Below are 14,703 nucleotides of genomic sequence, written 5' to 3' on the forward strand. Positions count from 1 at the left end.
CTCTATAGTCATTCGTTCACCCTACAAACAGACCACAGGTCATTGGGAAATCTTTTCTGTGAGTCCGAATAAATTCTTCCCATTGCCAGCTGATCAGGACCATATTGTGCACAGAACAGGGGAAAACAACGAGACTGTGAATGTGTTGAGTCATCTCCCTTTCTTGGATTTGCCATTCAAGGCATTGTGTCTTCCCATGGTATCTCTTTTTATTGGAAACATTTCCCAATCTCCAAAACAGACGAAGCAGTTGACGGACAGAGACTCTGTTCTGTCAAAAGTTAATCCATTTGTGTTGCAAAGATGGGCAACTATCATAGAGGATGAGTTATGTTTGCAGGATTGATGCATACTGTGGGGGTCACGGATGGCCGTTTCGACCCTGTTTGGGAGCAGAATTCATGATTAATATTCCAACTTCTATGAAAGTGAGAAACTACATCAAATATTTGCAACTCATGGGGCACATGATTCTTCTGTTTTGGATAATGGAACTATGTACACAATGTTTTTTCTTCAAGAATTTATGCAAAACAATGGCATATACTATTTCCGTACTGCACCATTTCATGTGGTTTCAAATGGTTTGGCGGAGCTCTGAAGTAGGGATTGAAAAAAAAACTGGTCGATGATTCGTTGAGTACAAAGATCTGAAGATTTTTATTCCAGTATTGTTTCACGCTACAAACGAGAACTAGGCTATTTCCAGCGGAACTGCTGCTATGTGGATGGTCAAGTGTCACGTGGATCTGTACCATCGAAATCTCATAGCAAAAAAGGGCAAGAGAGAAGAGAAGCAGGAGTTGTTCGGGAGGACAAAATATTACAAATGATGCAGCACGGATTCGTTCAGGGGAAGTCGTGTTTGACAAATTTGGATTTCTATGAGGATGTGACTCATGCGGTAGACAGAGGGGAACCGGTGGATGTGTTTTTAGATTTTTAGAAGGCGTTTGATAAGGTGCCTCATAAAAGGTTGCTACAGAATGTTCGGGTGCACGGAGTTGGTTGTAAGGTGTTAGCGTGGATAGAGGATTGGTTGTCCAATAGGAGGCAGAGAGTTGGTATCGATGGGTGCTATTCTGATTGGCGGTTGGTGACTTGTGGAGTGCCACAGGGATCAGTGCTGGGACCTCAGCTATTTACCATTTATATCGATGATCTGGAGGAGGGGGCTGAGTTTAGGGTGACGACATTTGCTGGTGACACGAAGATGAGTGGAAAAGCAAATTGCGTGGAGGGTGTGGAAAGTCTGCAGAGGGATCTGGATAGGCTGAGCGAGTGGGCGAGGACCTGGCAGATGGAGTACAATGTTAGCAAGTGTGAGGTTATCCACTTTGGCAGAAATAATAGTAGGAGGGATTACTATTTAAAGGGTGAAAAGCTGCAGCATGCTACGGTGCAGAGGGACCTGGGGGTCCTTGTGCATGAGTCGCTAAAACCCAGTCTGCAGGTGCAGCAGGTGATCAAGAAGGTGAATGGGATGCTGGCCTTTATAGCGAGGGGGATAGAATATAAAAGCAGGGAGGTCTTGCTGCAACTGTACAGGGCATTGGTGAGGCCGCAGCTGGAGTACTATGTGCAGTTTTGGTTGCGGCACTTGTGCAAGGATATATTGGCCTTGGAGGGAGTACAGAGGAGGTTCACTAGGCTGATACCGGAGATGAGGGGGTTGGACTATGAAGAGTGACGAAATAGACTGGGTCTGTACTCGTTGGAGATTAGAAGGATGAGGGGGGATCTTATAGAGACGTAGAAAATAATGAAAGGGATGGATAGGGAAGAGGTAGAGATATTCCTGACGCTTAGAAAGGATAGCAGGACTAGAGGGCACAGCCTCAAGAAAAGGGCGGGGCAGGGAGACAGTTTAGATCGGAGTTGAGGAGGAACGTCTTCACTCAAACGGTGGTGAATCTCTGGAATTCTCTGCCCGTTGAAGTGGTGGAGGCTGCCTCACTAAATATATTTAAGTCACGGGTAGATAGGTTTTTGATAGACAAGGGAATTAAGGGTGATGGGGAGAAATCGGGAAAGTGGAACTGATCCTCTTCTGATCAGCCATGATCTTATTGAATGGCGGGGCAGGCTCGAAGGGCTGGATGGCCTACTCCTGCTCCTATTTCTTATGTTCTTATGTTCTTATTACTTACTCTCCATTTAAGTTCAGTATGTTCCTCAGTGGTTTTATTCGATGACAATTGTTTTAACGGTGTTGAGGGACTTACGCATGTGTGAGTTTTGACTTTTTTTTGGTTTTGATCTTCAAGAGCGTGATCTGGAAACAGAGAGAGAGAGGGAAGGAGAGGGAAACAAATAATTGCAGATTTATAGAGAGACAGATAGGTAGAGGAATGTTTGGAGAGATAGATAAACAAAAAGGTAGACAGACAAACAGACTGGCATACAGGCAGGAAGACTGTCAGACAGTCAGGTTGACAGACAGATGGATTGATAAATAGACAGACAGACAGACAGATGGGTCGCCAGACGGACGGACATGTGATGGATGGATAGATGGACATTAGAGAGACAGACAAACAGACCTCCCGTTATTTCCTTCTAATAATCTGCATGCCACCACTCGCCATTTTGCTGTGTCACTTTGGTGTGTCCGATTCCACCTGCTACCAATTTGTAGTTGCTACAAATCATTCAAACTTCTCCCGTGTGTTTATCAATCCGTTTATTGTTTTGTCTGCATTTTCCACTCATTGTTTCTTTTTCCAGCCCTTGAATTGATTGCCCTTTCTCCTGGGTCATGGGCTGTTGCCTCCTGACCCATCCTTAGTAATACTTCCACGTTTTTACCCTTCCAAATATTTTACTTCTGGTTCACTGAATTTCACCTATTGCACCACACTGATGCTGGGAGCTGTTTTCATTGTTTGCATTTATTAATTAATTTAATAATTGATGTAGCAGGATATTTCACTGCTCCCTTTAACTGCTCTCTGAATTTCGACTGAGTTGCTACATAAATAAATGTGTTTGTGCAGCAACTTAAATTGCGCAGCATATATGCAATGTTTTCAAAGATATAAAATGAAAGATCATCTAAGCTACTAGCAGCATTAAAGAAATATAAAACGTACACTAACCACAGAAATATAAAGCTCCCAGATATGGTGAACAGTAAAACTATAGATTTCCTTCTGCTCTCCATCTCTGGATCATTGCAATTATCTGCCTTTTTCTGACCCCTTAATCCCTTGCGGACTCGACTGGCCACTAAAATGTGTCTGACAGTCAGAGCGTTGAGTAACAGAATTAACCCGAATGGCATCACCGGGTTTAAAATCTTTTCAAAATTTCTGAACCCAATCCATCTAGGGTCAGTGAAATAGCTTCGCTTATTGGAACAGTACCATGGTACATTGTCAACAATTCTTCTGGGTTCAAATCTAAAATAGATAGGAATATTTTTCAAAACAAACAAAGTGCTCGTTGTCCCTAGAACTGTGGACGCAGTTTTCTTGGTGCAATATTTTGATGTTAGCTTTTGGCAACAAATGGCAACAAATCTATCAAAAGTGAAAGCGACTGTGAACCAGACAGAACAGTCTGTGGCTGCACGGAGTAGGACATAGCGAACACTACACACAGGCGTTATTGTGAGGAAATTCAGTGGGAAATAATAATCATCGATTCGATAGAGAATGACCTCAGTAATAATGACCAGTAGATCCGCTATGGCCATTGCCATCAGGTAGCACGTGGTACAACTGGAAAGGCCGCATTTCCCGTTGGACAGAATGATGATTGCCACTGAGTTAACTGCAAATAAAAAGAAGGAACAGACATTATAAACCACCAATAAGCATCTTCCCTTTCTGCACAGAGCATACTTTTTGCAGCAATGAAGCGTGCATGGGGATTCCGACGTTTCCAGATTCCCTTGCAAACTCAAAACACTCCCTCAGTCAGAGAAAACGATTTGTTTCGGGCCATTCCCTGGATTCTGGAACGGAGCTGTTGATGTTTCAGTGTTTTATATTCAGAAGAATAATAATGTTAGTATTCAGGCATGATCAAAGTGCAGCATTATTTTCCACATGGGAGATTACTAAATTAAGAGAAGTTGTGTTCTTTTTGGTTCGAAACCCTTTGCCTATTGTTTGTGTTCCTATCTTCAGGTGATTTTTTTTTGTGGCGCAGTTGTATTGTTACGGAAGTCACACCAAAACTGTGGAGGTGTGGATTAGCTAAAAATAATGCGTCTCTACAATATGGAGACGAGGAGGATAAGGGGTGACTCAACAGAAGAAATTCAAATTTCCGAGGGGTTTGAGATTTTGAATGTGGATAAAATACCTGTAACACTTGTGAGGCTGTGCAAACCTAAATTTCATGAAAACTAGGCGAAACTATTTATGAATCCACAAAGATACATATTTCACAGGCAATCTTCTATTCCATGAGTGGAGTAAAAGTACATTTGCTACGACATAGAATCATAGAGTACTGAAAGTATGGAAGGAAGCCTTTCGGCCCATTATATAGCAACTGGCTCTCTGAAAGAATATTCAACCTCGTATCAGAACCATGACCTATCCCTGTAACTTTACACTTTACTGCTTTTAGATTGCATGCCGATTTCCTATTCCATACCTTGAAAGGATATTCCTCTATCATTTGTTACATGGAAATTCAATCCAGATTCCAGCAACAGTCTGAGTGAAAATAAACTCACATTCTCTTTCGAACTTTGTGCCCATTATGTTGCATCTCTTTAGTTTTTGCTGCTCTCTCAGTTGGGAGCAATTTCTCATGATTTTGTTCTATCTGTGTCCCTCGGCATCTTGAACAACCAGATCAAGTGGCGCCTCAGCCTTATTTCCTCCGCAGATGATAGACCACTCTCTCCAATCCATCAAAACAGCTACAGTTCGTTTGGCTTGGAATCAGGCTTCTGAATTTCCTCTATACACTTTCCAAAGCCTTCACATCCTTCTCAAGTATTGTACACGTACATGGACGGAGTGTATTTCAAATGTTTATGAAATGTGAAAAAATGTTCACGGAGTGAGTTTTCACCACGGCGAGGAAGGAATGGAGATTAGACCAGCTGTAATAAAGATAGACTGAGGACAAAATAAAGATTGAAGTAAATCAGTTGGGGCGAGTTTCCATGTTTTAACATCCGAAACTTGAGTATTACATGGTCAGAGATATTAATGTTTATTTCATGACATTTGTAGAGATAACCTCTTAAAAACACTGCGCCCAGGACCTAATGATTATCAGGACCAGACTTGGGGAAGAAGATCAATCGTTACAAGACAATTCAGTCATTGACTTTCCTTAGTATGAGTGAAGTTTCTTCCCAGATTGAATTATATTGTCCATTGACAAGTCTTTATCTGCCCTCCAGTTACCACCCCAAACACAAGATTATTTTAACTTGATAAACATTATTTTTTCTCATTACTGAAGCCAGATGCCACATTCTAATTGGTCATCATATTCAGTATAACTTTTGTCAACTCGTCACCTTGGAAATTCATGTTCCTGATGATTTTTTCCACCTACTTCGATGTTTGGATCAACAGAAACAATATTGCACTGATCCAACAACTGAGAGTCATGGGTGAGATGGAAATAGTACTTCCAACACAACATGACTACAAGAATAATTCAGGAAATTTATTTTCTCCAGATTATTTATTTCATTAGGATCCAACTAATTATGTCAATTCAATGCAATGCAACATGACAAGAAACAGATTTATAGCAGAAACAAGCTTATGCATAGTTACACTATATAATGTGTTTTAGCTACGTACCAGGAACACCAACTAAGGCAAGCAACAGATAGAATATTTTCCAGACCAAATCAATAGGTAGATGCATTTTCTGCGTGGAATGGCCCTCTTCCTTTGCTGAGCAAGTTATTCCTCTGAATTAAAATCTGTCGTGACACGTCCCTGTGCATTCACCTTTATGCGTTCCCTCGATCTCCATGGAGATACAGCTGTTGCAAAAGTGTTCTAAAAATTGTTATCTTTATATTAGAACAAACACATTAGGAGAACGGGATAAATTCCCTGTGGATTGAATACACGAGATACTGAGACTAAATTGAATCATAGAACATAGAACATAGAACACTACAGCACAAACAGGCCCTTCGGCCCACAAGTTGCGCCGATCACATCATCACCTACCAACCTACAGACCTATCTATAACCCTCAATCTCATTAAACCCCATATACTCATCCAGAAGTCTTTTAAAAGACCCCAGCGAGTTCGCCTCCACCACCACTGACGGCAGCCGATTCCATTCACTCACCACCCTGTGAGTGAAAAACTTACCCCTAACATCACTTCTGAACCTCCCTCCCCGCACCTTAAATCTGTGTCCTCTCGTAGCGACCATTTCAACCCGGGGAAATAGCCTCTGAGAGTCCACCCTATCTATTCCTCTCAACATTTTGTAAACTTCTATCAGGTCGCCTCTCAACCTTCGTCTCTCCAGGGAAAAGAGTCCCAGCTCCATCAACCTAACTTCATAAGGCATGCCTCCCAGTCCAGGCAACATCCTTGTAAATCTCCTCTGTACCCTTTCAATAGCTTCTACATCTTTCCTATAGTGAGGCGACCAGAACTGCGCACAATACTCTAAATGAGGCCTGACAAGGGTCTTATAAAGTTCCAGCATTACCTCCCGATTCCTAAACTCGATCCCTCGATTAATGAAGGCCAGTACACCATATGCCTTCTTGACCACCTCCTCCACCTCCGAGGCCGATTTAAGAGTCCTGTGGACCCGGACCCCAAGATCCTTCTGCTCCTCAACACTACTCAGACTTCTGCCCTTGATAGTGTACTCGTTCATCCCGTTGGTTCTGCCAAAATGGACGACTACACATTTATCCGCGTTGAAGTCCATCTGCCACTTCTCCGCCCAGTCCTGCATCCTATCTATGTCCTGCTGCAACTTTTGCCATCCTTCCAGATCATCCACAACACCACCGACCTTCGTGTCATCAGCGAACTTACTTACCCATCCCTCCACTTCCTCATCCAGGTCATTTATGAAAATGACAAACAACAAGGGTCCCAGAACAGATCCTTGAGGCACTCCGCTGGTGACTGACCTCCATTCAGAAAAAGCCCCATCCACAACCACTCTCTGCCTTCTGCAGGCAAGCCAGTTCTGGATCCACAAGGCCAAAGGCCCTTGGATCCCATGGCCTCTCACCTTCTCAAGAAGTCTTGCATGGGGGACCTTATCAAACACCTTGCTGAAGTCCATGTACACTACGTCCACGGCACTTCCTTCATCAATGTGTTCAGTCACATTATCGAAGAACTCAACTAGGCTTGTAAGGCACGACCTGCCCTTGACAAATCCATGCTGACTATTCCTGATCATGTCAAACCTCTCCAAATGTTCGTAAATCTTGTCCCTCAGAAGCCTCTCCATCAGCTTACCAACCACTGAGGTCAGACTCACCGGTCGGTAATTTCCTGGGCTATCTCTGTTCCCTTTCTTGAAAATAGGAACTACATCCGCAATCCTCCAATCCTCTGGAACCTCTCCCGTCTCCATTGACGACGCAAAGATCATCGCCAATGTTTTTTTTCATTTACTAAGCAACCGCCATTATATGCAATGCTTATTCATAATTGGAGACTATATTTAACAGCAAACGAAAGTGATATCATTACCCTCCAACCACCATGATCCCATGCCTTGACCTCATGTCAGGAGTGCAAGGACTGGGAGTTGAATGTCCAAAGCTACTCAGTATTCTAAAAGAATATACATGGTAGAACACGAGCTGGGGTTGCTTTACTGGTTAAATATAACGTCAAAGCTCCATGAAGAAATTATATTGGCATTAAAGACAAAAATGTTGCTTCTATCACGGTGGAAATAAAAAAAGAAAGAACATTCTGGTAGGAGTAAGTTGAGGGCCCCGAGCATTAATTCCAAAGTAGGGTACAGTATATAACAATAAAAAAAATGCTCCTGAGAAAAGTGCAGCAGTAATCACGGGTGATTTAAATATGCATCTTGACAGGATTAGTGAAATTCGCAAAGAAAATCTCCCTCTTAACGCCAGCAGTTATTCAGACAATATCTCCCACCGAACTTGCATTGCAGGTGTTCTGCACCAAATGTCTTCTCATTCTATCATTAGAGTTCACTAATCACGATTGAAATCATCCCTTGTCCTCCCGAATTATCAACATCAACCTAATGATACAACATTGCTATCTTTCACATTTTCCGTATACTCAGCATGGCTCACCTCATCCAGGAATGTTTCCATTCTCTTTAGATGATACGGTTCTTGCCGTAAACTTATCCTGAACGAACTCTGGAAACTCTTTCCAACTTCTGCCCTTTACAGTAGTATTAACACTCACATGTAATCAAATAAATGAAATCTCAAAATATAACAATCAGCCTAGTCTCTTATTTAGGAGCAAATTCCCGTTAAATGTGTTCATCTTTGTATTTCCTACCATCGGATGACATGGACAGCGCACTGGGGGAAATGGACGGTGGAAATTGAAAAGGAGAGAAAAGGGCCTGAAATATACTTGGGCCAAATAATCCAAGTTTCATGCATCTGAGGCCTGCAGCCGAGAGGGTGCAGAGATACAGTCCATATTATTTATTTCAGAATCACGATTCTGAAAAATTCAATGTTTTGGAAAATGGCACCGTCACATGTCTGTCCATGAAATGAGGGAGACAAAAAACAGAAAATTCCACTACAATTGGCCTCATATCTGTCATTGGGCAAAGACCTGAATTCATTAAAGGAAAGAGCAGCAGGAAATTTTGAAAATCAGAACACCATCCAGATTAGGAAATGTGGTTTCATGAAAGAAAATGATGTTTTAAGGATTTACTAGAATGTTCTGAGGATTTAGCAGAAAGATTCGGTCATGGACATCAAGTGAAGTAATGTATTAGTACTACGAAACAAACGAGAATTCGTTAATGTGCCACATAAAAGGTTGCAGGTCTTCGTGTTAATAGATGAGCATGGATATCGGATTAGTTCACAAATAGGAATCATAGAATTGAGATAAACAGTTCATTTTAAGGTTAGTAGAAAGTAAGTGTTGAATTCACAGGGATTAATCCTTGTGGATCACTGACTTGCAATCAATATGAATTTATTCAATCCAGTCAACTCTTCTGAAAGTTCAAAGACAGGTAGAAAAGTACATCGTTATGAGGAGACACAAAGTTCCCGTGTAGATTAAATGAAGAGGTAAAACTTGGACATGTTACACACAATGTGGGAAAATTGAGATTGCCACATGGTTCGGAAGAATACAAAAGCAGAGCATATTTCATATTGAAAGCCACTGCAGAATGTTGTGATATAGAGGGGCAAGGATGTCCTGGTACACGAATGACAAAGTCATAGAAACATAGAGGCACACGGTGCAGATCATGGGAATTCGGCCCATTGAGTCTGCAAAGATTTTCTGACAGAGAATTTTACCTCGGCACACCAACCATGCTTTCCCATGGCTAATCAATCTAACCTGGTCTCCTTGAGAAAATAAGGGACAATTTAGCACGGACAATCGACTGAACCTGCACATCGTTGGCTTTTGGGAGGAGACCTAAAACACCCAGAGGAAAAACATGCAAACACGGAGAGAATGTCTCGCTCCACACAGTCAGTCACCCACGACAGCAACTAAATCCCGGTCCTCACGCGGGGAGACTGCTGTGCTAATCCCTGTGCCACCACGCGGCCCTCTCTGTCGTATCAGCAACTATATTATCTCATCGTAAAATATGATACCCAGGCCGAATGGTCCCTTGTTTCTGGGCCCGATGACCTCATAACCTTATTTAAAAGGACACGTGTTCTATGTCCTGCATGTTCATGGGAAGGAAGGGGAGGAGGGTTGTGTTGGCTGGAGTTCGGTGGACGTCTGCAAATAATCATATCCTGGGTATGCCGACGTTGGACTGGCGTAAACACAGTGAAAAGTCTGACAACACCAGGTTTTAGTCCAACCTATTTATTTGATAATATACTCACAAGCTTTCGGGTTAGTCCTTTCGTCAGGTGAATGGAGAGTTCTGGCCTCAGACAGAGCATATAAAGCACAGACAGTTTAGAGATTACTGATTAGAATGCGAATCCTTACACCTAACCTGCTGTTCAAGACCTGAAGTGGCTGATAATGTGAGTGGAAGGAGCACTGATCACAGGTTACAGAGATGTGTATTGTCTCCAGACAGTACAGTAAGTGAGGTTTTGCAAACCCAGGCAAGTCACGGGGGTTACAGATAGTGTGACATGAACCCAAGATCCCTGTTGAGACCGTCCTCATGTGTGCGGAACTTGGCTATCAGTCTCTGTTCAGCGACTCTGCGCTGTCGTGTGTCGTGAAGGCCGCCTTGGAGAACGCTTACCCGAAGGTCAGAGGCTGAATGCCCGTGACCACTGAAGTGTTCGCCAACAGGAAGGGAACAGGGTTTGCAAAACCTCACTTACTGTACTGTCTGGAGACATCTCTGTAACCTGTGATCAGTGCTCCTTCCACTCACATTATCAGCCACTTCAGGTCTTGAACAGCAGGTTAGGTGTAAGGATTCGCATTCTAATCAGTAATCTCTAAACTGTCTGTGCTTTATACGCTCTGTCTGAGGCCAGAACTCTCCATTCACCTGACGAAGGGGCTAACCCCGAAAGCTTGTGAGTATATTATCAAATAAATAGGTTAGACTAAAACCTGGTGTTGTCAGACTTTTTACTGAGTTTTTTTTAGCCATTGCTATTGTATCTGCTTCTGACATCCCCTCCGTCAGCGAAATACAGGTACTTACCACCCTCTCTGTTCAGAAAAATCTTGCCTCTCTCATCTCTTTTAAACTTTCCCAGTTATGCCATAAAAAATATGTCCTGCAGCAATTGGCATTTATACCCTGAGATAAAAAGACTCTGACAAGACATTCTGCCGACTGGTCTCATAATTGTGTAAACATCTATCAGGTCGATCCTCAGCTTTTACCAAAAATAATCTAGTGGTTGGTGAGTAAAGTTGAACATTTTGAGATTGGAGCATCAGATGTGTTGCATGTGGTGGAGTTGAGGTTTGAAGGAAGGAATGAGTGAAATGCTAGATTCCTTTCTGGAGGGCAAGGGATGAAGACAGTATTCTGGGAAATGCAGCATAACGGCATCATCTTTTCAAACTATAGTGCGGGGAGTCAACTTCTGAGGTTGAGAAATCAATGTCAGATGCTCAGACGTTGCATCATCCAAACAAACACACAGGTTAAGGGAACATTATTCAAAGGCTGTATAGAAGCAGACTAAGAGGAAGTTCGGTCAATGTCCATTTGGAATTCTGGTTTATAGTAAGTATTCATCCGTGTCTATTCGCTGATATTGAGATGGAGAATTTGGGAAAGGGAAGGGAAGTGTCACACATGAAAAGTGGAAATGTGAGTGGGGAACATCAAATTGATGGAAAAAAAAATGACTGTAGTGTACAGCCTTGCCAGAAAGATGGAATGATAGAAACTGAATCTTTAATGTTTCTAATAAAGAGATGAATCGGCGACATAAGCAGACCAGAGACTGCTAAGAATAGAGGGTGTTAGCGCGAGTGGGCGAAACGACCACGACGGACTCAGGGTGAAGGTCAATAATGGCACAGCTTTATTTTCATTTCCGTCGACGGAGAAGCACAGTCAGGACATCCAATCGGACTGTCCCGAAAGCGCTCTGCCCATCCCTGGCAGCAGGCTATAGTTATACCTGAACTTCGGGGCAGTGTGCGATTCAAATGCTAATACTTTATTTACAGTATTCGACCTTAGCCACCCTGTCTCGATGTTTCCAAGTGTTGAGGAAATTGTTTTCGGTGTGTGTTAATTGTTTTGTCTGATTGGTTATTTAATAGTCTCGAATCTCCGGGGTTTGAACCATAGGTGTGTCATTGATCTCAAAAGAGGTTTTGAGGGGCCAGGAATGTTTCCTTAACTATGCTAATTTTAGGTGTCTCCATGGGTTGGTTGACTGTTTTAAAGGTGCTGATTTTGACGGGGTGGAGATTTAGTTCCTGTCGGTGCCATCCTGTCCAGCTTCCCTTATGTGCCAGCCCTCACCTGCATTCTAAAAGCATGCTCTTGCCCACAGATCGGTGTCTGTTACTTTGTGATTCTTGGTGGAGGGGCTCTGAGGGGAGCTTTAGTTTGCTTCCATTTTGTGAGCCCAATTTCATAAAATTTGTTGTCCCATAACAGTTCCCCCGTGTGGGTCGGGAGCGGGCTTGTTCCTCCTCCCTCAGACCGATTTCCTTCACAAATGCTATGTCCGGTGCTCCCTGCATTTGCACGCTGCAGTCGTACAGTTTAGGGGAGCCCCGGGTTTGTCAAATTAGGTGTATGCGGGAGAAGTCTTCCCGAGATGTTCATTGTCCCATGTTGCCAATCATTCCGATTAGTTCCCTCCTAGTTTTATTTTTCTTGTGCTGGTGGGATGTATAGCACATTATGACCCCCCCCAGGATATTGCCAGTACGAGTTGGATGGTAACCGGTATGTGCGAGACTATCCGGATCCAGGGGTGAATGTCCACACTTAGACCCCAGTCCCACACCCTCCGAACCCATGTCTGGCTCTGTAAGGCTGACTCTGTGTCATGCTCTAGGGTTTTGATATGTGATTGGAACTGGTGGTATAATCGAACAGTGTGTCCCACTTAGAGATGTAACTCTCTCAGTACTTCTGCTCAGTGTGGGATGGGGACCTGTTCTGGCTCTCGGTAATATTTGAGGTCGTCTCACAAAAGGGTGGTTAGGGGTAAAATCAGTCCTCTCAGGGACAGACGTGGGGAATTGTGCTTAGAGGCAGAGGGAATGGGGGAGATCCTGAATGAATACTTTGCGTCAGTATTCACAAAGGAGAGGGGCTTGATGTCAAGTACGGTCATTGAGGGAGCGGTAGACCGATTGAAAGATCTGTTGATTACGAGGGAAGAAGTGTTAGGGCTTTTAGAGGGCATTAAAACCAATAAATCTCCGGGGCCTGATTGCATTTATCCTAGGCTGCTTAGAGAGGCGAGGGATGAGATTGCTGGGCCTCTGACGCAAATCTTTGTCTCTTCTTTGGACACAGGTGAGGTCCCAGAGGACTGGAGGATAGCGAACGTAGTACCATTGTTTAAAAAGGGTTGGAGGGATAGCCCAGGTAACTATAGGCCAGTGAGCTTAACGTCAGTGGTAGGTAAGTTGATGGAGAGGATTCTTAGGGATAGGATGTATGCGCACTTGGAGCATTGCGATCTGATTAAGGATACGCAGCATGGCTTTGTCAAGGGGAAGTCTTGCCTTACGATTCTGGTAGAATTCTTTGAGGAGGTGACAAAAACGGTTGACGAAGGACGAGCCGTTGATGTCGTCTATATGGATTTCAGTCAGGCGTTTGACAAAGTCCCTCATGGTAGGTTGGTACAGAAGATTAAAGCTCATGGGATATGTGGTCAGGTATCTAGATGGGTAGAGAACTGGCTTGCAAAGAGGAGTCAGAGAGGAATTGTGGAGGGGTCTTTTTCTAGGTGGAGGTCTGTCACTAGTGGGGTGCCGTAGGGCTCGGTACTGGGACCCCTTCTCTTTGTAGTGTACATAAATGATTTGGAAGAGGGAGTAGGTGGTGTGATCAGCAAATTTGCTGATGACACCAAGATGGCTGGATTGGCGGGCAGTGAGGAGCAGTGTCTGGCAACACAGCGGGATATTGATAGGCTGGTTGATTGGGCAGATACGTGGCAAATGGAGTTTAATCCGGATAAATGTGAGGCGATGCATTTTGGCCGGAATAATGTAGGGGGAAGTTATATGAAAAAGGGTAAGCCTGTAAGGAGTATAGAGTCGCAGCGAGACCTGGGGGTGCAAGTGCACAAGTCTTTGAAGGTGGCAGTGCAAGTGGAGAGTGTGGTGAAGAAAGCCTATGGTATGTTAGCCTTTATAGGAAGGGGTATAGAATATAAGAGCTGGAGTCTAATGTTGCAGTTGTATAGAACGTTGGTTAGGCTGCATTTGGAGTACTGCGTACAGTTCTGGTCGCCTTACTACCAGAAGGACGTGGAGACTCTGGAGAGAGTGCAGAGGAGGTTTACCAGGATGTTGACTGGTATGGAAGGACTGGGGTATGAGGAAAGATTGAAGAAATTGGGGCTCTTTTCCCTTGAAAGACGCCGACTGATGGGGGATCTAATAGAGGTATATAAGATTATGAAGGGTATAGATAGAGTAAACAGAGGTAGGCTATTTCCTATAATAGAGTCACGTAGGACAAGGGGCCATGGACTTAAGGTGAGGGGGGAGAGGTACAACACAGATATTAGAGGGAGGTTTTTCACTCAGAGGGTAGTGGGGGTATGGAATGCTCTGCCAAGTAAGGTGGTGGAAGCAAACACGCTAGAGTCCTTTAAGAGTAACTTAGGCACATGACTGAGCTGGAGATGGGTGGATATAGGAGAACCTTTAATGAAGGGTCATTAGCATTGGGGTGTCCCTAGAAATGTAAATGGGTATAGTATGATAATAATGTTTTTCTCTGTTTTCATTTACAGGTTTGAAGTCGGTCCACCTCGTGTCCAACGAGGGGCATACACGCGATGGGTCGTACTGGGGCTGCTCTTGGTTGTTCGAGATTGGCCTCGTGCTTCATGTCGTTAGTGTGTGCCTAAACTGGACAAGATTCT

General features: G+C 43.5%; 1 protein-coding gene across 1 annotated transcript in view; it reads right to left on the reverse strand.

The window, feature by feature from the left end:
• Positions 1 to 2,878: 2,878 nt before the first annotated feature.
• LOC145337367 (atypical chemokine receptor 3-like) overlaps positions 2,879 to 14,703 on the reverse strand; it is a 63,910-nt gene continuing 52,085 nt past the window's right edge. The window contains exon 2 of the mRNA XM_080182159.1: positions 2,879 to 3,774. Coding sequence (XP_080038285.1) covers positions 2,879 to 3,774 — 896 coding nt within the window. The remainder of the gene's footprint in view (positions 3,775 to 14,703) is intronic.

Source organism: Carcharhinus amblyrhynchos, unplaced genomic scaffold (genome assembly GCF_965287045.1).
Source record: "Carcharhinus amblyrhynchos unplaced genomic scaffold, sCarAmb.v2.hapA scaffold_47, whole genome shotgun sequence".
Lineage (NCBI taxonomy): Eukaryota > Metazoa > Chordata > Chondrichthyes > Carcharhiniformes > Carcharhinidae > Carcharhinus > Carcharhinus amblyrhynchos.